We start from the raw sequence: 26,350 nt of genomic DNA, 5'->3' as shown, positions 1-26,350 counted from the left end.
CCTTTGTAAACCAGGCTGCAGAAGCAGAACAGCTCCTCTCTCTCTGTCTCTCTCTCTCTCTCTCTCTCTCTCTCTCTCTACAATCAATAGGCACTCTCTATATACAGAAAACAAGAAGAAAGACGAGACACAGAGAGACAGCAGGGACAGAGAAGACGAAGAAGAAAGAAGCAGAAGACACGGAGGATTATTTAGAAGCGAGCAAAGAGAGAAGGAGACGCAGCAAGTCACGTGCGGCGCACATTCTCCTCTCTCCTTCTACACGTCCCCCCCCCTCTGTGTATAGCTATTTTTGATATCCATTCATTCATTGATTATTATTTTTACAAGACATTAAAAGAGGAGAGAGGTCGTCCTTTGTTCAATCCAATTTTCCTGCTGCTGGAGGAACCCTTTCGTGGTCATGGCACCCGCTCTCATTGGCTCTTCTGCTCGCCATAGCTGTGGATGCTTGTCCTTTTCAGTATAAGGATACCTCGCTTCATAGCTTGTCCTGAATTTCAATACACGGACACCGATTTTGCTCCATTGAACGGTAACGCAGATTTCCAGGGAAAAGAGAAAAGCAGAGCAGGAAACACTGGTCGTACAGCTAGCTAATCTGCGCAGCTCACTCAGAGAATAACGGGGCACGGAAAAATCACAACTACAGGTCAGAAACGGGAAGGAAGAAAGGCAAATAAGAGAACAAGAAGACAGGAAGGGCAAGGGTAGGGCAAGGGAAAATCACAAACTTGCACACAGAGGAGCTAGTCAGTAAGGGGAAGGGAAAAAAGGAAAACAAGAGAACAACAGGACAGAAAGGGCAAGGGGAAGGAAGGAAGAACAAAAAATAAACAAATAATGAAAGGTTTCAAAAAATTGCTACTCGGTGGCTCTGCCGTGGCTGTTTCTCTGGTTGCGGTGGGGTCCGGTGCGCAGTTGCTTGCCCATCCCAATCAGCATGCTATTGTTGACAGCTGGAAGAACAAGATAGATGCTCTAGGAGGCCAGGTGCCCCCACGTGCTGCACATGCTTCTGCGCTTGCCGGCACCAGCCCAGCTGCTCCTCTTGATCTATTAGTGATAGGAGGTGGAGCCACTGGATGTGGGGTGGCCTTGGATGGTGCCACACGTGGTCTCAGAGTTGGACTTGTCGAGAGAGATGACTTCTCATCTGGGACTTCATCGCGTTCTACCAAACTGGTTCATGGTGGTAAGGCCTATCTCCTTCTGCCCTATCTCAAAACTTGTAGATACAAGTATCTGTTGGACTTGAGTCTATTGTAGGGTTTTAATGTCAGCCGCCTGACTTCCCAGTAATTTGATTCTCTGATTGATTTGATTTGGCCCAGTATTATGAGCTGAGGCATGACTACATTTGTCTTTAAAAATCATATCGTCACCACTGTCTTGTCTTTTATAATTTACTATTTGGAAATGCATGAATTACAGTTGGTTTTTTGTTGAATGCCCAGGGGTGCGTTATCTGGAGAAAGCTGTTTTCCAGCTGGATTTTGGCCAGTTGAAGCTTGTGTTCCATGCCCTGGAGGAGCGCACCCACATTCTTCGTAATGCACCCCACCTTTGTGCTCCTTTAGCAACCATGACCCCTTGTTATGAGTTATGGGAAATTCCCTACTATTGGGCAGGCCTTAAGCTTTATGATGTTGTAGCAGGGAGACATCTCCTGCATCTGTCAAGGTTTTACTCTGCAGAACAATCAAAAGCTCTCTTTCCCACATTGTCACAAAATGATCATGGTAGGAGCTTGAAGGGTACAGTCGTCTATTACGATGGCCAATTCAATGATAGCAGGTTCAATATTGCACTTGCTTGCACTGCTGCATCGGCAGGGGCTGCTGTGGTTAACCATGCAGAAGCTGTAGCATTGCATAAGGATGAGTTAACAGGTCAGATCAGGGGAGCCCGCATTCGTGATCATCTTTCAGGTACTTGTCTTCTCTAGAATCTTCATTTTGACAATGACTATTTTCATTTCTTTGAGCCGTTAAGTTTTAAAAAATATTTTGAAGTTCATCATAGTAACATGTTATACGACATTGCCCAGTGGGCCAGTTAGTTCACTGTAAATTTAGACTTAAGGTATGATAAATGGAGGTGATAAAAAGGGGGTATACCTTTGCATTTAATGAGTAAAGCATAATGCAAACATGACAAGTAGAGGGGCTGATTTATCCTTGAGGTAAAACAAGAATGGTCTGGCTATGAGCTTGTATCTATTATATCAAATGATGTATGTCATTTTTAGGTGAACTTCTGAGGTAGATCAGCGGCTATAACAACAGTTAGTGATCCCTCAGCCCATTGACTTAGAAGCATTTGATGTCAGTATGAACTACCACCACCCTAATTTCTTCGATTTTTTCAGAGACAATGTTGGGTGCAGCTGCCTTGACTGACCATAGCCACTATGGTATTGCAATAGCTGCATAGTGTCTTATTATATAAAATGATGTATGCCATTTTTAGGTGAACTCCTGAGGTACATCAGTGGCTATAACAATACAGTTAGTGATCCCTCAGCCCATTGGCTTGGAAGCATTTGATGTCGGTATGAACTAGCACCACCCTAATTTCTTTGATTTTTTCAGAGACAATGCTGGGTGCAGCTGCCTTGACCATGGCCACTAGGGTATTGCAAGAGCTCCGTAGTTACAGTCTTTGGCTCCTAATGTATTGAACACACATTAGTGCATTCCAGCTTGGTCAGTGCTTTAGATGTATAAGGCACCCATTGTTGAATCTGTCACGACTCACAAGTTGGGTGCAGCTCCCTTGACCATGGCCACTATGGTATTGCAATAGCTGTGTAGTTACAGTCACTGGCTCCTAATGTTTTGAACACACATTAGTGCATTCCAGCTTGGTCAGTGCTTTAGATGTATAAGGCACCCATTGTTGAATCTGTCACGACTCACAAGTCCACTATTACACGCGCGGATAGAGAGCATATGTGGTTGCTTCCAGAGAAGATATTGAGACTCCAGCAATACAGCTCTACAAAAAGAGAACCAAAGAACAATGGTCTAACTATGAGGTATTGAAATGTTTGGATATTGAGGATGTATATCCTTTTAAGGCAACCTTTTTGAGGTAGATCAACATCTGTAGCAACACAGTGCCTATTCAATATTGACTTTAAAAGTTCTTGATGACATACACCTCAAGTTGGTTAGTTCTTCTACGTGTCTAAGGTACTCATTGGTTAGATCCATCACAAGTGCACTATCATACGTGCTGATAGAGTGGCCATATAGTAGCTTTCAGAGAAGATGTCGATACCTTATCAAGACAACTCTACAAGGAGAGAAGCATGATGATGTGAAAAGGAGCAATCAATCCAACATTTTCTCTGTGCAGGGAAAGAGTTTGATCTGGTATAAAAAAGTGGAGGTGGTACCCAGGTTCCAGTTGGTTGGGTAATAAGTCTGAGATTCCATAGCTTATCAAACACTTGCAAGAGTGTTTTTGGCATTTTAATAATGGATATGATTCCAAACCTAGGACCCAAAGATATAATTACCTGTTTGCATGCCTGTGACCATTTTTAGTTTGAATAGAAGGAGATGTGGTTGTCTAATACTTCATGATTGAGTGGAACTCTCACATTGTTTCTAAAACTGCAGGAAAAGAGTTCGATGTATATGCAAAAGTGGTGGTCAATGCAGCTGGTCCTTTTTGTGATGAAGTGAGAAAACTTTATGACAAAGATGCAAAGCCCCTCATTTCTCCAAGTAGTGGTGTGCACATTGTGCTTCCTGACTACTATTCTCCTGATGGCATGGGACTGATTGTGCCCAAAACAAAGGATGGAAGGGTATTGTTCATGCTTCCTTGGCTCGGGAGGACAATAGCTGGCACCACAGATTCAAGCACAAATATAACAATGCTTCCTGAACCACATGAGGAGGAGATCCAGTTTATCTTGGACGCTATTAGTGACTACCTGAGTGTCAAGGTGAGTTCTTACATCTAATTGTGCTGCATTATAACCAGATTTTGTGCTTCAGTTCTTTTGTTAATGTGCATGCAATGCTTCTGTAAACATTGTTTTCATTTAGCTTTGATAATGGTAAGTCATACTTAAGCATGTTGAGCAATATTTAAAGTTGACATCCCAGCAGACTTTTTGTTTGTTTTGTTGCCTTTCATAGTTTATTTGAATAAGTACCAATAAACAAGCAGCAAAGGTTTAAAAAAGATACATGAATACTTCGATATTTTAGAATCTAGATTAGGAATCATGCTGTACAGCTTAGACCCAGGGGTTAGTGCAATGGAAGTAAAGGTTTCAACGAGTTCAAGAGTATATCTTGTTGAGACTATCCTTCCATTATTTATGCCCTATCCTTATGCAATCATGTCAACCCACAAATGACATGAGCCTTTTCCCAATTAATGTTGGCAAACATCTTTTTACTTGTAATTGCCCCTTTAACATGTGCAGTAGCTAGTGTGAGAGTGCGCTACGGAAGAGGGAATACGAACACGGAGGGAGAGAGAGAGAGAAAGCAGAAAATAAGGAAGAGAAATCTGCACTGACTGAAATGAATGCTGAATACAAACAGGAAGGCGGAAGGATACTGATCAGTCCCTGCACGCAGCCCACAGCGTCAGTGAGGGCACCAGATCAGGCTGATGAAGATGGCAGCACCACCATGGGGGAGAAGGAGTGTCGGAATCTGCAAGAAGACAAGTGATCAAGTGGGGAGGAGGGCTGCCTATAAATAGGCAAAAGGAAAAACCGTAACCCTAACCCTAAAATGGGCGCAAACTCTAAAAATGCCCTAAAATGGGCGCCCCACATCAGTGACCAAAAAAGTGGCCGGGCAGCCAGTGGCTGCCCACTAAAAGAGGCCAAAAAGAAATACACATCCTAAGACAACCAATCAAGAGTGACTAGCCTCCCCCATCATAACACATGACAGACATGTCAGGGCTCCTAATGTCCTCGTCTGACTCAGACTGAGGCTCACAGGCAGGAGATGACAAGGCATGACAAACATGACTGCTAACACCCCCTCTCATATCCTAGATGTGGCTGAAGGCCGAAGAGAAAATAGATCCTGGGGTAGCAAGAGGAATGCCAATGTCGATGAAGTGCGTCGATGTAGACTGCCGTTGAAGGAGCTCCTCACGATCCTGGGAACCCCCCTCTAAAACACTAGGGGCCAGGGAATCCACAGCCGCATCACCGAGATCGTCCCCCTCTGAAAGGGATGGGGGGTATGAGGGAACCACCGGAGGAGGTGGGGGATGGGAAGGAACCTGTGGAATAGAAGGTGCACAAGCGGGAACGGGTGTAGCAATAGACTGCCTTGGAGGACCCTGCATCAAAGAAGGGGAATGGAGCCTGTAAAGCCCGCTCTCCTGCCAACCTGTAGATAAGACAGCTCCTGTAAAAGAATCCTCAATAACAACGGCATGCTCGGTGAAGATCACTTGTGTGCCAAGCCTTGTAAGGCCATAAACTGAGAGGAGGGGAAGGCCCAAATCCGGAACATGTAGGGCCTGTGAAAAGGAGCTCGAAGGTCGGTCGGTAAACAAAGGCAATGTGCCAACACCACTAATAGGCACCAATAAAATGTCACCAACAGACTGAACCCTGTGATGGACGGAGATCCTGTAACAAATCACCTTGGGGAGTCATATAACTCGAAGCACCACTGTCCACTAACCAGGGCTGCGCAGAAGACACTGCAGCCACGGAAGAAGGATCCTCCTCCAAAGTATGGATATGAAGGAACACTGACTCATGGGTAACAGCTGGTGTAGAGGTAGAAGAAGGCTCCGATGTAGATCCACCCTTCGCTCCCGGACGAAGGTGAGGGTACTTCTTCCAGCATTTCTCCTCGGGATGTGTCCCTTTCCCACAGTGTGGGCACTTCGGTCTCTCTGAATCTGAGTTAGAGCCTGAAGAACTGTTCTTCTTCTTAGCCTTTGACTTCTTCTTCTTCTTCTATCCTCCTGAACCTGCAACAAAGGCTCTAGTGGAGTCGGATCCACTAGCACTGACCTCTCTGAGTCGCTCGTCATGCTCCAAGACAAGCGGGGATAGCTCCTCCCATAGAAGCTGGGCACGGGTCCTCGAAGTAAGAAGGTTGGTGTAGAAGACATCAAACCGAGGCGATGGCAGCTGAGTCAAGAGAATCATAGCCATGTCTTCAGAAGATATCGTCCGACCGAGGGAGGCAAGCTAATCCCTCATATCCTGTAATCTGTTGATGTGGTCCTTCATGGAAGGACTGTCATCAATAGCGAGCATCCGCAACTTCTTTTCGAGAGATATCTGGTGGGCAAACGTCTTCTGTTGATAGAGAGACGCGAGCTTTCTCCACACGTCTGCTGCAGTCTTCAACCTGTGAACATGAACAAGGACAGAATCCTGCAAACTCAGAAAGAGGAAAGGCTCTAGAATTGAGCCGATCCCATAAGGCTGCATGATCCATAGATGTCCCATCTGCGGGATCCACCTTAGGCCGGGGAATAGGAACAGAAACAAGCTCCCAAAGATCGAAGGAGTCCAAGATACACTCCACCTTGCAGGACCATAGAGAAAAGTTGGAGCCATCCAACCGGTCCTCTTTGGGCAGCTGAGGAAGTACGGGTACTTGTACAGGGGGTATCAAAGGCTGCATCTTTGGCCCACTGGAAGGGGCTCGCCGAGATACATGAATAGAAGGGGGACGGGAAAGAGGAATAGACTCCGGACGATGGTCCTCGTGATAGAAATCACGCCTCCGTTCAGATGAGTGTCGAGACAAAAGCTTGTCATCTGAGTCATCAAAGCCCGTAAACTGATGAGAAGACATCTTCGATATCTGCAAACACCAAAACACAACAAGAGAAGATTGCCGGTGCCGAAACACAAACACTAGAAGCTCCTGAGCTGGCCGCCTTGCACAGAACTCAAGGATGATGTCAAAGGCAAGTGCTAACGATGCAATCACCACAGAAAAACAACCGCCTGCCTCAAAACGCAAGTAGGAATGAGGTCGCCAGCTTGGAGGAGTGCCGCCAGAGGTTGAACGCAGCCACAGAAGCTGAAAACGCAGCTTGGTGGAGTGTCGCCCAGCTAGAGGAGGACCGCCTAGGCTGAAAACGCAGATTTGGGGATGACGCCAGCAGCAAACTCAAATAGGTTGACACCAAAACAGGCCGCCTTGATCAAGGAGATGGTGCAGAAGGTGACGTCTCAGCTGTTGGAGACGCTTGACCAGCAAACGCAAAGTTGTGGGTGTTCTCCCGCGTAAATCTCAGCTCCGTGTACTCTCCTTCGGCTCTGATACCATGTGAGAGTGCGCTGCGGAAGAGGGAATACGAACACGGAGGGAGAGAGAGAGAGAGCAGAAAATAAGGAAGAGAAATCTGCACTGACTGAAATGAATGCTGAATACAAATGGGAAGGCGGAAGGAGACTGATCAGTCCCTGCACGCAGCCCACAGCATCAGTGAGGGCACCAGATTAGGTTGATGAAGATGACAGCACCACCACGGGGGAGGAGCGTCGGAATCTGCAAGAAGACAAGTGATCAAGTGGGGAGGGGGGCTGCCTATAAATAGGCAAAAGGAAAAACCCTAACCCTAACTCTAAAATGGGCGCAAACCCTAAAAATGCCCTAAAATGGGCGCTCCACATCAATGACCAAAAAAGTGGCTGGGCAGCCAGTGGTTGCCCACTAAAAGAGGCCAAAAAGAAATACACATCCTAAGACAGCCAGTCAAGAGTGACTAGCCTCCCCCATCATAACACATGACAGACATGTCAGGGCTCCTAATGTCCTCGTCGACTGAGGGTCACAAGCAGGAGATGACAAGGCATGACAAACATGACTGCTAACAGCTAGAACCCATATTCAGAAGAATTGCTACACAAGTAATCAGATCTATTGATGAATATATTTGAAAAGACAAGCTCAACATCATGAACATGAATATATATCTTGTATCCATACCTACGTCATGAACATGATCAGATCCTGTAATTTATTATTGGAGGTTTTAAAGGGAGGCCATTATTCTTTCAAGGGTTGTCTCCATGGTGCTCAGCAGGGTTAGAAAGTAGTCTTGCCAAACTGCTATGGGAGCACGAGACTGTGCTTGAGAGACTAGACTAGATGCAAGATTTGTTACAAGAATTCTGATTACAAGATAATCCTATGTAGGGGCACAAGGTACAATGATAACTTAACAAGATATGGAAAATCCCACAACCTAGGACCGTAGGTATAGATAACATGACTCGATAGAATATGAAGAATTCCACAACCCCGGACCGTAGGTATGGATACAAGATATCAGAATTACAAGATCTCCCTTGACAGGGATGAGCAAGATACAAGATAGTATTAGACAAGCTTCATACTATGAGATTACAAGGTGACGAGACAAGAGGAGTATAATGGAAGACAAGACAAGACTAGATACCATGACTAGACATAAACTAGAACTGGAACTCGAAGTTACTCACTTGGAGGTTTGGAATCCTTGAGCTGCCAAGACTGGCATCGACAAGAGTGAGGAGCTCTATGGCAAGCCCCTTCTTTTATAGTTGTTGGAGTGCAACTAAAGATATTTTAGAATGTTTCATGATAACATCATCGATGATGCAGGCGATGACATGGCATATCTTCTAGAAGATTCTATGATGGCATCATCAATGATACATGCAATGACATAGCATATCTTCTAGAAGTTCTATGATGACATGGCAAGGGTGGGTTCACATGGTTAGCTCGAGGATGTCCTGTTAAGGGTGCGTTTGCATGGAGTATGGATTCAAATGGCATGAGCAAGAATTAATCCATACACTTGATCATAGCATATCCGTGACATTACCCCCTCCTCTAGCAATGAGTTCCACGAGGAGCGGCTTGGTGGTTTGGTTTAAGTTTCGTTGGATTCCTCTTGTGAGATTCTTTAACTTTGAGAGGTGTTCTTTGGAGATATTCTACAGGTTTCCAAGTACGATCATTGACGTCATATTCTTTTTAGTGAACAAGGTATTCCAATTGACCTTAAGAGATCCTCAAGTCTAAGACACGCTTGACCTCAAGTTCTTCATGATCTTCAATAATCTGGACAGGTGGTGGGGAATTAGATTTCTTTCCCCTTAGTGGTGAGCTCTAGTATGGCTCGAGTAAGAAAACATGAAAGACTGGATGGATCTTCATGGTGTTGGGGAGTTGGAGTCGGTAAGCAATCGGGTTGATCTAGGCTATGAGAGTGAAAGGCCCAAATCTCTAGTGGTCTAGCTTGGTGAAGGGCCATGTTGTCTGGAGGTTATGCCCAAGTAACTATACTTTATCACCGGCTTTGTATGCTAGATGATGGAGACTGATGCTGGTCTGCATAGTTCTTGGTGTATATCTGCTAGGTGTTGAGCTTTATCTCGGGCGAAAGGATTCTTTACTTGATTGGAGAGATGTACATCCATTCTTTGATGATGGCCATAGTTTGTAAAGAAAGGAGTTTGCTTGATAGATGCATGGATACTATTATTATAAGCAAACTCTGCAAAGAGCAAAAGCTCAAACCAATCATTCTGATGGGTTAATGGTGCAGCGGAGATATTGTTCCAAGACTTGATTTACCTGTTTTATTTGACCATCAGTCTGAGGATGATTGGCTGTCGATAACTTAGACTCCAAGGAGGTTGCAAAGACTCTTTCAAAAACTAGATATGAATTGGGGACCCCGATCACTGATGATGTCGTCGGAGAGTCCATGTAATCTGAAAATGTATCTGAGGAAGAGTCTAGCGGTAGCTGCGCTTGTGATAGTCTTGGTGGTAGGGATGAAATGTGCCATTTTTGTAAACTTATCTACCACAACAAGAGTAGAGTCATATTTGTTTGATTTGGGAAGATTTATTGTGAAATCCATGGACAGAGAAGACCAGGGTCGCGTTGGAATGGGTAATGGTTGTAGGAGGCCATGTGGTTTGTGACAAGGTACCTTGGCCTTGTTGTAGGTATCACATGATTTCATATATTCCTTAACTTCTTTCCACATCTAGGGCCACCAAAAATCGCTTGAAATAAGCTCTACGGTCATGGCGTTGTTAGAGTACTTGGAGTCTCAGCTTTCCTGGAGGGATGTAAAGTAGATCCTTATAGTATAACAATCCATTAGATTCCTATTACTCACAAACTTCATTTCCTTTTCCCTCTTGATTTTTTTTCTTGACATTGTTGGTCAAATCATCATGCAACAGGGCTTCATGGATTAATTGGATCAAGGCAGGGTCGTCTTGGTGACCATTGGAGATGGCTGCTAGCTGGAGGTGCACTGGCTTGAGTAGTATTGCTTGTTGTTGATCAAAAGCTTCTTTTTCCTTCTTAGGTGCCAAGTAGGATCTTCTTGATAAAGCATCTGATTAGCATCGTTGGCATCTTGGGTGATAGGTGATTACAAAGTCAAACCTAGATAATAAGTTACTCTAGTGGAATTGTCTTCGATTAAGGATGTGGGTTGTCATAAAGTATTCTAGATTTTTGTGATTTGTATAGGCGATAACTTTATGGGCTGCATCCTCTAGATGATGATGCCGAATATCAAAGACGTCTACAATGGCAAGGAGTTCTTTGTCATGGATCTCATAGTTTATCTCTGGAGAGGAGAACTTCCTTGAGTGGAATGCCACTGGATACATATATCCATCATCTCCATGTTGTGACAAGATGGCTCCTAACTTCTAAGGCATAGTTAGATGCATCGGTCTCCAAGAAAAATGGCTTGGTAGGATCTGGGTGGATTAGAATTGGGGTAGTAGTGAAAGCGATCTTCAAGGTTTGACAGGCCTTCTCGGCTTCTGGGATCCATGAGAACCTTGAGTTTCCTGTGGGTCTGGTGAGTGGTGTGACTATCTTTGAGTAATCCTTGAAGTTGGCAAAGCCAAGGAAACATTGGATATCATGGACACATGTAGGCGTCTGCCAATCAAAGAATAGTCTCAATCTTCTTGGGGTCCATGAAGGTTCCTCTTTGGGAGACATTGTACCTTAAGAATTCCTCTTTTGTCTCATGGAAAAAACACTTCTCAAGTTTTGCATATAGTCCTTTTTCTGTGACCTTTTTCAAAACTAATTTTACATGGTGCTTATGCTCCTTTGGATCTTTTGAGAATGTCAAGATATCATCCAAGTATATAACTACAAAATCATCTAGATGCTCTCGGAAGATATCATTCATCATATGTTGAAACATTGTAGGAGCATTGGTGAGACCGAATGGCATAACAACATACTCGAAGTGACCATACCTTGTGCAGAAGGCTGCCTTCCATTGGTCTCCTTCTCTGATCCGTATAAGATTGTAAGCCCCTCTTAGATCAATCTTTGTGAAGATCTTGGCTTTTCCAAGGCGTTCCAAGAGCTCTAGTATCAATGGCAAAGGGTATTGATTCTTGACTCTTATCTTGTTGAGTCCTTGATAATCCACACACATTTGAAGTGATCCGTCTTTCTTTTTCATGAACAAAATTGGAACTCTAGCAGGAGACTTTGTAAAGAAATACTTTGACATAGAAACACAAATAACAATCATACGACAAAGCACTGTCTGATAAAAGAACACACTTAGGGTTAGGGTAACTCAGAGACAATGAACACAGAAAATAACTAAAGTGATATAACTGCTGAATATACAATGCTCATGCAGCAAATACACTATGTAGTGAATGAATATTGAACCTCGAACTCCTGTATCTCAAGGATCAGGGCAGGAGTAATGAGTTGGAAAGTGTGTCGTACTCTGAACGGATCCTGAATCGCAGCAAGCCAGCCTCCGGATGTCGAACACCAACAAATGCAGCAGTGAGGAGCTAGATCTGATGCAGACAGTAGTGAGGAGAGAGAAAAACTAAAAACGCAGGCTACAGGAGAGAGAAATACTAAAAAAGCAAGCAAGACAGCTTACAGGAGAGAAAACTGCCAAACGCAGGACAGCTTGGCGACAGCCTACAAAAGTTGGGCGACAGTTGGAGAAGAGAGAAAACTGCCAAAGGCAGGCTGCAGATGATGTGTAGGCAGTACGGCAGCAGGTCTATGCAAGAACATCAATCGCTTGGCTGGGATTAGCTCCAAACTGCAAGAAGAAGGCTGGAAATCAAGCGCCAACTGATGTAGATAGCAATGGACAGCTTCGGTTGAGATATCCTCTGTGAATGGGGTGTGGGCAGCAAGCTGAAACACTTGAAATCTGCAAAAACGAGATTGTCTTGAATGGAGGGTAGCATACGTATTTATAAAAAGTTTGGGCCCTTCCAAGTGGATTTGTGCTTATGGGACACAGAAACTCTGTAGGATCGTGTTTCTTTTGAATAAACTAGGTTTCTTCATTAATTAAGCAAGTTTTGGGGCTATTTAAGTAAAGCTAATGCATTTTTAGCTCAACACCCCTCAAGCCTAACAATGGTGCCACGAAAAAGATCTTTTGCCCCAAGGCGTCCCACCCCAAAGCAGCCAGAGCATCGGACAAAGGGTGTGTGTCATGGCCTACTAATACTACAGAGGCGATGTTTATTTTACCAAGGGAGCCCAAGTGATCACCCCAGAGAGGACAGGGCATCAGACAAAGGGTGCACGTCGGCTGCCCAGCGGTCTATCAAGCCCTACAAAGGCGGATGGAATCAGCTATGGACTTTCATTTATTTTTATTTTTATTTTTTTTGAATTTGGGAATTTGATAGGTTTAGCATTTAGGTGTGGATTCAAATTAGTTTTCGTCCTATTGAGTATCTATGTCTCAAACGGGAGAATGATAAGGATGGTCAGACCCAAGACCTTCACCAAACAAGCATACTATCCCTACCATTACTGGATGTCGGTGAAGAAGAATAAGACTAAGGTGCAAATATAGCAAATATGTGAAGTAGGCAAAACAAGCAAAGCAAGCAAGTAAGCTAAGGAAAAAAACTGCCTTAGAGATTGCCATGCGTAATGCCACGAATATGGTGGATCCAGCATCGACCGCTCCAAAAGACCGAAAAGGGATAAATGCGCACAGATGCATGTTTACGTGAACAGAATGCCAATGCATGGGATAATGCAAAGGGTGATGCAAGATGTCATGCTCACACAAGATGCAATGCAACGATGCCACTTGGACAGTGTCCTCGTAGAGAAATTGTTCACTTGTCCAAGCGCCCTTTTACAATCAGGTCATCCTGACAGTGCAGATGAAGTTACAAAAGTCCATAATACAATATAAAAGAATAAATGTCTAAAAAACTATAAGCATCATCATTGTTACTATCAAGAGTAGAAGCCGCCCCCTCTCAAACTGGAAGGAAAAGCAAGAGGAAAGCATCCTCTCCCTGTCAAGCTGAAGAAGTAGGGGAGGGTGTACCCAAACCAATCCTGGGTAACAGATACTGAAGAACCAGCCGGTTGATCGCTTTGGTCAAAATATATGCAAAATTATGGGACGTTGGCATAAACTCTAGGCGGATGGTGCCTAGCTCAACCTGCTCTTTGGAAAAATGGAAATGGACTTCTACATGCCGCATCTGTGGTATAATGATCAGATTGCCCACAAGGGCAATGCCACTCTCGTTGTTGCAGTAGACAACGGTGGGAGGGTCACATGGGAAATGAAGTGCCTCTAGTAAACTCCTCAGGTAGATGGCCTTGGTGGTGCTATCGAAGAGAGCCCGGTACTTAGCCTCGGCCGTGGAAGCCGCCACCGTCTCTTGCTTATGCCTTGACCAAGAAATGGGAGCCGTGCCCAAGGTAAAGAGGTAGCTGCCATGAGAATGCCAGGTGTCGGGATCTCTTGCCCAATTAGAATCAGTGTACCCCTACAAACATAAACCAGAACCATGTGTCATGCCATAAGAATAAGTACATCGTAAATAACGCAACACACGAAGACATGCAATCCAATGTGACATCCTACGTGGTGTGAAATACTGACTGAGTATGCTAAATGAGTAAGCTAGATGTGGCCTAGTATAAATTAACCAAATAAGTTTTTCTACAACAGAGCGATAGGTATGTGCATCGAAGGGCTGTCCTAGGGTATCCTTCATCAAGTGGAGAGTAGGATCAAGAGGCGTGGCCATTGGCGGTGTTTGATTCGAAGTGTGTTGTTCCACTAGTTGAAGTGCATACTTTTGCTGTGACACAAAAATGCATCCCCCAGAACGACACTCGAAGACTTTGAAGTGGGAAATGATAGGCCGAGAGCCAAAAAATGCCTCATATGGGGTCTTTTGAAGAAGAGCTGTAGTCGAGCACCGGTTGAGCATGTACACTAAGTGTTAACAGCCTTGACCCAAAGGCGCTCAGGAAGCTCTACTTTGAACAACATAGAGCGTGCCATTTCCATGGCTGTCCGGTTCCTACGCTCTACGACTCCAATCTGAGAGGGGGAGTTAGTAGAGGTGAGCTGACAAGAGATGCCATACTTCAAAACTCGGAAAACTCCTGGAAGATAAACTCACCACCGCTATCACTCCTCATGCAACCAACATGACGACCAATCTGGTTATGGACCAGCAGTACCCAAGCAAAAAAATATGTGAAAGCATCTGACTTACGCTTGAGGAAGTACACCGACATGTATCTAGAATGATCATCCACTATCAAACAGAAGTACAGTGTGCCATTTAAGGCTGCAGTGGATGTCGGCCCACAAAGATCAACATGAATCAATCTAGGAGGCTCCTCAGCACGATGTGTGGACTACTGAGGGAATGGGGTACAATGATGCTTTCCAAGTTGACAAGCTTTACAGACATTGCGAGCTAGTTTTAGATGGGGAAGGCCCTTAACCAGCTAACGGTGGGATAACTCATAAAGAGAGTCATAACCAATATGCCCTAAGTGAAAGTGCCAAAGACGCTCATTGTTCATAGGCTTCCAAGATGTGGCTAATGCTTGGAAGTTGTGAAACATAGAGCCCTCGGTTGTCGGCTCGATCAGAAAGTGTGTCATGTGGTAAATGCCATTAAATTGTGCCTCACCGTAAGCAATCACTAAACTAGTTTGAGAGTCAAGGATCTCGACTGTGGTCGTTGTAAAGAAAATTGCTCGTCCCAATTGGCAAAGTTGTTGAATAGATAACAAGTACACCCCAAGCTGGGATACATGGTATATATTGTCCAGTGAAGCCAGATCCGGACCCTTGTCAGTGGCAAACTGATGCTACCTTGAGGCTGAATCTTGACCAAGGAGTTGTTTCCTACGCAGACCCGCTCGGCTGCAGTGGCTCGGATACGGAAAATGTCCTCTATAGGAGTCATATGATGTGTAGCTCCAAGATCCACAATCCAAATTGGAGCTAAAGTGCTCGGCTGTGACGAGTGGGCCTCTGGGGTAACCTCATCACTCAGGAGGCAACTCATAGATATGGACGAGACTCACATCTGTTGTCTCTATGGAGACGATGTGGGCCTCTGCAGACCAGTCAGACAAGCTCTCTAGAGTTGAGAATGTTGTCGACTGAGATGGCTAAGCCGTGTTAGTATGAGCTTGACCTTTAAACTGCCTATTGCCATCACCCTACCTTCCTTGTTGGGGGTTGCCCGACTGAGGGGCGGGGGTCTGAGACGTAGATTTGTTGTGCCTCTGGCCTTTGATCGACACGCGTCGTCAAAATGACCAGCCTTTTGACAATGTTGACAATACCTATTCTTTTTAGGTACATTCTGCCACCCTTGTTTGGGTTGTGACTGGGAGTTTCCTTGTGATTCTCCGAATTGATTTTGTTTTTAATTTTGAGTGGAGGTTTGATTTTATTTGCCCTTCCCTTGTTGTCCCTTCTGAGAATGAGCAACAAGAGCCCCCTCTAAGGAAGAATTCATATGAAATTGATCGAACAACCGTGCGTAATGCAACAATTGACACCCAAATTCATAGAAAGTAGGCATGGTAGGCTTTGAAACTATACCTTCCACAAAATTGAAGTATTTCCTAGGGAGTTTGTTCAAAAACAATGTGACTTGATTGTCAGAGAACTTGGGAGTTCCCGTAGTGAAGAATTCGGCAAGAAGTTGCCGATACTCAGCCAACTTGATTTTCAAGTCATTTCTGTCTGTGATTTTAAAGAGTTGGAGCTCATGGTCAAGATTTATACGACGGGTCCTATCTCAAGCTGCATAGCGGTCAGTCAAGTGTACCCATCGTTCTGACGCTAAGTCAAAATACTGAAGGTGAGAATGAAACTCAGGCAATAAGCCCTACATCAGCTCGACAATAGCAGAGGCATTCCTAGCCTTCCATGGGTGAACAACCTCGTATGGAACAAGTGCGGGATCGGGTTGGGGTTCCAACCCTTGCACAAGATCCCATAGGTTCTGGGAGTCAAGGACATGCCTCATCAAGTTCGACCAAGTGGTAAAGTTTGACCCATTACAACGAGTCTTATCATTGAAAGCATGCTTGGCAGAAGATTAGTTGGAACCATGAGGTGTCGGCAAAGTGGAATAAGATGGAGGTGAAGGGTAAGATGGTGGTGGTGGGTGTGTGTGATAGGAAGAATGAGGGGGAAAATGTAGGTAGGCAGAAATAGGCTGGGAGTGTCAATTGATGTGGAGGCATTGGGACATGAATGTTTCCATAAGGTGCTGATGGAGATGAAGGCATTGGAATACGGAAGCTATGTCTAAAGCTCGGCTAGGGCACAGTAGAATGACCAGGAGGTCCACTAGGTAACGCTATAGAGGAAAGCTGTGGTACCAACTGATCCACACTCGGGAGAGATTGGGGGGGATACCTAGATTGCAATGATTCCGAAAGTGTGTGAGAAGTAGGTGGAATGCCACTAGATGGAGGAAAGGATGAGGTCCTAAAGGCGGTGCATATGTTTCCATAACCCCCTAGTGCGGTGTGATGTGCAACATGAGGTGTTTGATAAGGGAATGCAAATGGTGTAAAGGGAAGTGGAGAAGCAACGAAAGAATGTGGTGGGATGGGTGGGTTTTGAATTTGTGGTGTGAAAGATGCAGATGCGTTTTGTTCGTTTTTACCATTTAATGATTGAAATTGAAATGATGATGATGATGATGCACCATGCAATGTAGAAATATGAATACCAAATTTATTTTGATTTTGAGAAGTAAACTGAAAAGAAGGGTAGAAAAAGAGGTACGTGGCTTTTTCTTATAATCCCCACGACGTGTGTTAACATACAAGAATTGGTCCTCAAGAGAACCTTTTCCGTAGTCAACGGATTGTACTCTATCTGCCTCATGATTTCTACCAATATATTGCAAAGTAGAAGAGGTAAAATATAAAGGAACAAAAGACGAATCTAAAGTACCTTGCACCAGAGTGGACGGAAGAGGATGAAAGAATGGAACATACTCCGGATCTCTTTCTCCAACAGGGGGCCCCATCCCTAAGGGAGGTCTCGACGGTCTTGCAATATCATCAAATTTATGTGCAACATCTGAAGAGAGAAATTCATGCATACCTTCATTGAGTAGCTTCTTCTGAAGGGAAATCCTTCAATCGAGCTCCTCAATCTTCTTTTGTCTAAAGTCCATGATCACATGATATTCTTCAGTGGACAACTTGTATAGCTTTTCTTCTATGTGGTCAAAAGTGTCTTCCACCATGTCGGAACTTTGTGGAGCAGCTGTTCTGCCCACTCGCTTGTTTCTCAGCATAGGTTGTTCTGGAGACTGAATTGGTGTTGATGTGTTCGAAGTCATTTGAACCTATTGTTGTTCTTGCTTCTTGCGGAGAGCTTTTAGATCAAAGGCCTAAGTTTCTCAGAGAGTACCAGGCTTTGATACCATGTAAAGAAATACTCTAACATAGAAACACAAATAACAATCATATGACAAAGCACAGATTGATGGTAACTCAAAGACAAAGAACACAGAAAATAACTGAAGTGATATTACTGTTGAATATACAATGCTCATGCAACAAACACATTATGCAGTGAATGAATACTGAACCTCGAACTCCTGTATCTCAAGGATCAGGGCAGGGGTAATGAGCTAGAGAGTGTGACGTACTCTGAACGAATCCCGAATCGCAGCAAGACAGCCTCTGGATATCGAACACCAGCAAACGTAGCAGTGAGAAGTTGGATTTGATGCAGACGGCTGTGAGGAGAGAGAAGACTAAAAACGTAGGCAGGACGGCCTATAAGAGAGAGAAGACTAAAAACGCAGGCTGTAGGAGAGAGATACTAAAAACACAGGCAAGACAGCTTGTAGGAGAGAGAAAATTGCTAAACGCAGGCTAGACAGCCTGGCGACAGCTTGCAAAAGCTGGGTGACAGTTGGAGGAGAGAGAAAACTGTCAAACATAGGCTGTAGATGATGTGGCAGGTAGTATGGTAGCAGGTCTGTGCAAGAACAGTAGTCACTTGGCTAGGATCAGCTCCAAACTGCGAGAAGAAGGCTGGAAATCAGGCGCCAACTGATGTAGACAGCAATGGACAGCTTCAGTTGAGATGTTTTCCGTGAACGGGGTGTGGGCAGCAAGCTGAAACACCTGAAATCTGCAAAAACGAGATTGTCTTGAATGGAGGGCAGCATACGCATTTATAGAAAATTTGGGCCCTCCCAAGTGGGTTTGTGCTTACGGGACGCAGAAACTCTCTAGGATCGCATTTCTTTTAAATAAACTAGGTTTCTTCATTAATTAAGAAAGTTTTGGGGCTGTTTAAGTAAAGCTAATGCATTTTTAGCTCAATAGACTTTGAGTGCCTAATGAACCCCTTGGCTAAGTTTTCATCAATGTTCTTGCGTAGCTCAACTAGTTCATAAGGGAATAGCTTGAAGATGGGTCTAAAAGGTGGTTGAGCCCCCTTATGGAGTTCTATAGCACAATCATATGGTCTGTGTTCTGGCAGGAGGTTCACATTCTTTTTTTCAAAGACATCTTGAAATTCTTGATACTGGCTTGGTAGCTTGACTGACTCATCCTTACCAAATTCTAGAGTTGGTATATGATATATCATGTAGGTTGATTCCTACCTTGTTGTGTGCATAAAGGCTTTGGCTCCTAGATATACTGACTTTTCTTGATTTTCATGACATGTAATCTTTTGCTTAACCCAGTCAATTTCTGGATTTGTGTTTCTTTACCCAAGGCATCCTAAGGATGATTGGATTTGTGGGGACTAGATATGACATTAAAGCATACACGAGATTTGTGATCACCAAGAGTTACCACGAGTGGTCGGGTTTCCTTGATAATATCTCCAAATGCTAGAGATATTCCATCCACGACTTCAACTGGTGCAGGATTGGTCTTTTGGAATCTGGTACATATTCACAAAGCCATTATCAATGAAACATACGGAGGCCTGGGAGTCGACCAAGGCTTTGAGGGAAAGGGTCTTTCTCGACAAGATTATCTAGACTGTGACAAGGAAAGTTTTCATGGGTGTGGCTCGGATGAAGAGACCCTTTCTTATATCAAGGTCTGGTTATACGGTCTCATTTACAATCGGACATCCTCGTTTTTCTACTTGAGGATGGTTGGAACAACTCTTGGGATTCTTGCTCTCTTTTTGGGAAATTTAGGGCAATGTGTCCAGGGTTTTCACAATATAGGCATAGATGATTTTCTCTTCGTCTTTGCTTTTCTTGTGGGGTCAAGGGTTGGAATTTGGTATTATCTATTTGCATCGGTTCAAGCTTGGTTTCTTCTTTGATTGGGTCTTTGATTGGGGCTGGGTTCCATTGGCGAGGCCTTAATTTTTCTCGCTTTTCTTGCTTTCTCTCGAACAATCTATTATCACACTAGATGGCTTGCATGATATAATCGTTGAGAGTTTACGCCTCAGGCATAGTGAGCATGAGGTCCTTGATGTCATCTTGAAGACCCCATGTGAATTGGCTAATAAAATACTCCTCATGCCAAGTGAGGTCATAGATTAATTGCCTAAATTCAGATACATAAGCAGAGGCAAGGCGGTTACCTTGTCGTAGCTTCCGAAGTTTTGTTTTTGCTACTCAACCAGTGTCTGCATTTTCAAATGTGAAAGTGGGCTCGCAAAGAGATGGCTCATAGTTATGAAGTACTAGCATATCCTTTTCCAAGATTGGGGCAAACCATGATAAAGCTCAACCACAAAGCAAAGTTTCAATGAATTCCACCTTGGAAGCATAATTTGGATACCTCTCTAGTTGCATGCGGATATAGAGCTTTACTTGTTGCAAGAATACTTTGAACTTCCAACACAGTCACCATTGAACTTCTCTTGCATGTTGATCTTGGGTTCTCTTGTTGGGGGTTGATAAACACGTGGAATTATCTGATCACTTCCTCTGTTGTTCTGCAAGTCTCGGATCTGGTCTTGCCTCTCTTGAAGCGTAGGGCCTAGATGCATAGGGTGTTCTATTTGAAGTTGCACTTCTCGTTCATTTAGGCCTTGAATTTATTGTTAGAGGTTTTGAAGGGAGGCCACGATTCTTTCAAGGGTCACCTCCATGGTGCTCAGTAGGGTTACAAAAGTAGTCTTGCCAAACTATTATGGGAGCAGTAGACTGTGCTTGAGAGTCTAGACTAGATGCAAGATTTGTTGCAAGAATTTTGATTACAAGATTATCCCATGTAGGGGCACAAGATACAATGACAACTTAATAAGATACGGAAAATCCCACAACCCAGGATCGTAGGTATGGATACAAGATATCAGAATTACAAGATCTCCCTGGACGGGGATGGACAAGATACAAGACAGTACTAGACACGATCTCATACCACGAGATTACAAGGTGACAAGACAACAGGAGTATAATGGAAAACAAGCCAAGACTAGATACTATAACTAGATAAGAACTAGAACTTGAACTTGAAGTTACTTACTTGGAGGTCTGGACTCCTTGAGCTCTCAAGTCTAGCATTGGCAAAACTAAGGAGCTCTATGATGAGTCCCTCCTTTTATAGGTGTTAGAGGGCGACTAAAGATCTTCTAGAATGTTCCATGATGACATTATCGATGATGCAGACGATGACGTAGCATATTTCCTAGAAGGTTCTATGATGATATCATCGATGATGCAGGCGATTATATGGATCTTCTAGAAGGTTCTATGATGACATGGCGAGGGTGGATTCGCATGGTTCGCTCGAGAATGTCGTGTTAAGGGTGCATTTGTATGGGGTGTGGATTCATATGGCATGAGTAAGAATTAATCTGTACACATGATCATGGCATGTTCGTGATAGAACCAGCCCCTCACCCTTTACAGGAATTGAAACAAACCACAAGTATTAAGTGCTTGAACCATATACAAAAGGGTTGATTTGCCATAATTATGAAAATTAGGATTTTGAAACTCTAATTTTTGCAGACTTCGAGCAGTAAGTTGATATTTTTCTTTAGTGCTTGGATCAGATCAAGCTAAGTAGAAAGTGCTTCTTGGATGAGAGATAGATAGAAGAGTACAAAGTATATGGCTGAAATTTCAGCATGAGAGCTTATTTCAAATAGAGAGACCTCTAATATATAAGCGTAGGGCTTGGGTGCTCAAAAGTAGAAAGTAGAGGTTACAAATATGTAGGGACACTTGTCTCTTTAAAATAACACATATTCTATTCTAAATGCCACATGTCACTTTTCTAGAGAAAGAAGGTGACTACTCGACTAAACTTTTAATTTTTGTTAGGCATCTCGTTAATGATGACCCAAGTATAATTATAGGGTGTTTGGACCATTGGCCACCCTTAGATAGAAAGATGAACATTCAATAATATATTGAAACACTTAAATAATACAAACCACCTTTCAAAGTACATAAGCATCAAATTAATTTGGAATCATTGAGCCAATATGTTTTGGTAACAATTGATATACAAAAGGTTGGTTATATATTTTATTGTAATTGCCCCTTCCACTTGTATATATAGCTAGAATGCATATTCAAAAGAACTGCTATGCTAGTAATCAGATCTATTAATGAGCATAACCAGAAGGACAAGCTCAACAATAAGATTTTCATGCATGGATTTCCTTTTACAAGCAATTTATCAGTTTTGCATTGCATTGCCTTGTCTTTCAAATAGAATAGTGATGTTTTCTTAGAAGGAACATGAAGCCACCCTTCTCTCCTCGGATAAGATGGTAAATAGCCTAATTCAACACTAATTACAACAAGCATAAATTCACATAAAGTGAAAATGCACACTTTACCAATTTAATCTTGAACAATGGACAGCTTGTTGGCCCTAAAACTAGTGCCCTTTGTAGTATTTCTTTAACTTCAATTACCAATGGATATATTACAAGCCAAGATTCCACAATCTCCTTGGCTAATCCAATAGCCCCTTGTTGTACAAACAATCATCAAGCAATTTGGGCCAAATGCCCCTTGATTTTCACCTAGGATTTGCACGAATGGAACCATCAGTTAGCCAAATGTTGCTCCAATTTACAATGGATGGTTGGCATCTAAATTCCCTAATAATTACACAAATTTTGGATGCCGAATTGAGTAAATGATGTCTATTCCTATTGGCACAGTTATGGAAATTTAGGGTTTACAGCATAAATCCTCCTGCTATCCACCAAATTTGGCTGAGATTTGCTGAGAATGACTAAGAAATGCTGAGATCTTTTGAGAAATTACTTGAGAAGGTGAGAGAAAGCCGAGATGAGAGAGAATTTGATTTTCTTTGTGAGAAAACCCTAAAATCTATCTGTTGCTTACTCTAGCTTGCATCTAATGCAGTCACCTACTGCCAGGCACCCCCAAAGTGCTCTCATTTGATTGGCAATGTTGTTACCAGCCCCTAGAAGGTGTCTCCTTGCTGTCCCCTCCCTACTGAGAAGCAAATTGCTGTTCTCTGATCAAAAAATGGACCAGCAGCTCCCTTACTCTCTCTCCCAAGTTGTAACCTAACTGAATGGCTGAGACCCAACCCCTAGAAAAGTTTTGCCCTCAGTTTGCATGGGCATTTTTGCCAAGTGGTAGCCTTCTAAACCCATTTTTCAGCATTATCTAGCCATTTAATTAATTTTCAGAATTAAATAATCCCAAAATTTAATTTCAGCCCTTCTAAGTCTACCCAAAATTAAATGTGCCCATACACAATCAAATTGGCTAGGCCATTTGCAACCTAGCCAACTTCTGTTGACCCCTAGACTAGTATTAATTAATTAATTAATGCTAAGTCCCTAGTGTCACCATTGACACGTATTGGCCAAGCAATTGTCCTAGGTTCAAAACTCACACCAATTGATCCCCAAAGCCCATCTAGCATAACTTATCACAACTTTTGCCTTTGACACCCACTTCATCCTCGGGGTCCTTAGCGTGTGACCATGAAATAAATTGCCATGTGCATCACATGTGTTAAACAACCTTGCACATTTGATTAATAACTTAATCAAATGTTATCGGCAAGATTAAAGCATTGTAAAATTTCATATCCCTATGACAACACCAACTTGATCTTTCAAGTCAACACTCCTTGCATTAAGGCCAATGCATGTTAGCTTGAATCTACCCTTATAAACAATTGTGATGGCTATTGGAGGTGCAGCCATTGAAGATGATGTTTGTCTAGCACTTCCTTTTATATGTGAGACTCACTATTATGGAAGTCGTACATTTGGTGGTATAGAAAGTCTCTCCAAGCTATGGTTGTAAGATAATGTGTCATATGGTCATATTTTGCATAAATGTTGTTATAATGCTCTTGTTCCTGTTTAATGTCAGAAATGACTTGCTGCATTAACATTTTATTTGGCTTGGATATCAAGGAAGAACATATGTGGTAATGTTTGTCTTCAATATTTCAAACGTTGCACCCTACATCCCCAAGGCTTAATAAAATATCTATTTGCATCTATTAATCTCATAATTTAGTGCTCAGACTCTCTTATATGTGGTTTAAGGTCCGTCGGATGGATGTATTGTCTGCTTGGAGTGGTATCCGTCCCCTTGCCTCTGATCCATCATCAGATAGTACAGCGAACCTTTCCAGAGAGCATGTAGTATGCACAGGTCCTGAGGGATTGCTAACCATCACTGGTGGAAAGTGGACAACTTACAGAAGGTTCAAAACACTACGTTATTGGGATGCAATACTTCTTTAGTAGAATGAATTGCTTCATGTTTTAACCCGACTTTCATTGACTTGTTTTCTTGGTTGATGGTTTTAGTATGGCAGAGGATGCGGTTAATGCTGCCATTCAGATTGGGGGACTTACACCAACAAATGATTGCATAACTAAAGATCTGGTACTGACAGGAGGAGAAGATTGGGACCCAGCTTCATTTGCCAAACTGGCACAGCAATATGTTCGAATGAAGAGGACATATGGTGGTAAGATTGTGCCAGGGGCAATGGACACATCAGTAGCAAAGCATTTGGCACATTCTTATGGCTCACTAGCTTCACGAGTTGCTACCATTTCTCAAGTATGAATCTCTCTTTCAGGCATCAAAATAATGTGTGGCTGCACAAGGGATGATTCTATTTTGGACATAATAGATTATTTATGTCAGCTTATGGTGCTCGTCTTATGTGCAGGATGAAGGGTTGGGGAAACGCCTTGCCCATGGATATCCTTATCTAGAAGCAGAGGTAGCATACTGTGCAAGGAATGAGTACTGTGAGACAGCAGTTGATTTTATTGCACGTCGGTCAAGGTTGGCATTCCTGGATACAGATGCAGCTGGTAAGGCCATTCCACGCGTAATAGAAATCCTTGCAGCTGAGCATAGATGGGATAAAGGAAGGAAGAAGTCGGAACTTGCAAAAGCCAGGAACTTCTTGAAGACATTTAAGTCATCACAAAATGCGCAATTCCATGATGGAAAGCATTAACTGTGGCTGAATTGATAATATTGCTGTCAAATTTTCCTTCATTGCACTGATGATGTTATTTCTTGATAATAACACATGTACAAATGATGTGCACAAAGAGAGAGAGTTCTCATTTCATGAGTGAAGAGAATGGGGCCCTCTAAAAGTCATACTCCACTCTGGAGTTCTTCCTGCACTTTCATGTGCAATTTCAACAATTTTTCATCGACATCATCAACACAGTTACTTTTTGTTCTTCTGTATTAAGGGTGGATAAGGCAAAGTGTGAGTAGCCTGGTCTATGTTTTGAAGCAAACACGACATCTCGATTTACTCTACATTCAACATGGAGTCATTCTGAGATAACCCTTTGAAAGGCAACCTTTACATTTGGTTTAATTTGGAGCGAAGATCAAATCTGCATGCAGCATATGCTTTCTTTCTCTTCCATGCTTTGGACCATGATAACACGCGCCATTTTTTGAGTCACCTGTTAAATACGGTTCATCTAAATCAAAAAATATATGTTCAGTCTTTTTGATTGAAAGGTATCTAAATGGATGTCAATGTGAATGTGTGTGTGAAGCAACTCAGCACCAAGGTTTATATAGCTTTTCATGCGTAAGAATACTCCTGATAGGCTAACTAGATTAGTTGAGTTTCTATCAGCAGTTAATGCACAGGGTCTTCTAAGTTAAGAGCATCTTCAAATGAATTCTCTTTCACATAGGCCAATTGCACAAGGTATTAATGAATTCTTCACAAAAGAATAGGCAAGTTAAAACATGTAAGAAAAAGCTGACTAAAGGGGTTACTTCATCTGAAATGATCCCTTCTCATTCATCTGTTGATGAATGTATTCCCCACAAGAAAAAATTGTGGGGGCCTGTTATAGAAAGTGGAGGGGAATCTCAAATATTATATCATGGTTACCCCATCTATACGGCACACAGAGGGGTTCGAGGTTTTTAGGCTTCATTCTAAGTAACCCATTATCTCTGTATTATGAGTTGAGATTAGTTTGTAGTAAGCATCCATTTGTGACCAGTCATGAACATTTTGGCCTGGTGTGGTTGGGTTGACCTGATTTTTAGTGCATTTTGGCTGATGGAGTAGAGGTTGTGTTCACATCTTTTGTGGCTGATGGAGCTGCCTGGTAGCTGGCAGTGGAGGGGTTGTGCTAGTGTGCTTCAGGTGGTGCTTGAGCGGCTGGTTGCAGACAAAAATGCAAGAAGTTTGTGATTGATGGATGTTGCTGGTCTGCATGACAGGCTGGTCATGAGTTTATGGTTTTAACTTTTTGTGCGCTGGCTGCCCATCTTTTTGGAGGCTTCTATCACTCAGCTTGCTCTTATGTGTGTTTTGCATGATCCATGTCGTGTATTCTCAATATACTTATTTATACTTGCAGTACCATACCTTCTCATGAATGATGCAAGGGTCATGTCCTACTGTGAGGGAATGACATGGATTTTGAAAAGTGTTCTCATGAATGGTTGGTCCTGTCCTACTGTGAGGGAGTGGTGTGGATTTTGAAGCTAGGGGTTGGGAGGTGGTTTATCCAAATGTGACATTTGTCATTACTTAGAAAGTGAGGCCAGGTCTTGTGTGTGGATGAT

The 26,350-nt window shown here is 43.0% G+C and overlaps 1 protein-coding gene across 1 annotated transcript; it reads left to right on the top strand.

The window, feature by feature from the left end:
• Nucleotides 1-25,067, top strand: SDP6 (FAD-dependent oxidoreductase family protein). The gene is made up of 6 exons (XM_087676550.1): nt 1-1,195; nt 1,458-1,931; nt 3,630-3,961; nt 23,818-23,978; nt 24,085-24,343; nt 24,456-25,067. Exons 1-6 carry the CDS (start codon nt 844-846, stop codon nt 24,750-24,752), a joined length of 1,875 nt encoding a protein of 624 aa, XP_087532676.1. The 5' UTR covers nt 1-843; the 3' UTR covers nt 24,753-25,067.
• Nucleotides 25,068-26,350: the final 1,283 nt, after the last annotated feature.

Source organism: Lygodium microphyllum, chromosome 4 (genome assembly GCF_053477565.2).
Source record: "Lygodium microphyllum isolate KBCC chromosome 4, Lygodium_microphyllum_v1.1.10, whole genome shotgun sequence".
In the NCBI taxonomy this organism is placed as follows: Eukaryota; Viridiplantae; Streptophyta; class Polypodiopsida; order Schizaeales; family Lygodiaceae; genus Lygodium; species Lygodium microphyllum.
The sequence above is the reverse complement of the archived record's forward strand: the minus strand, read 5'-3'. Positions and strand labels throughout refer to the sequence as shown.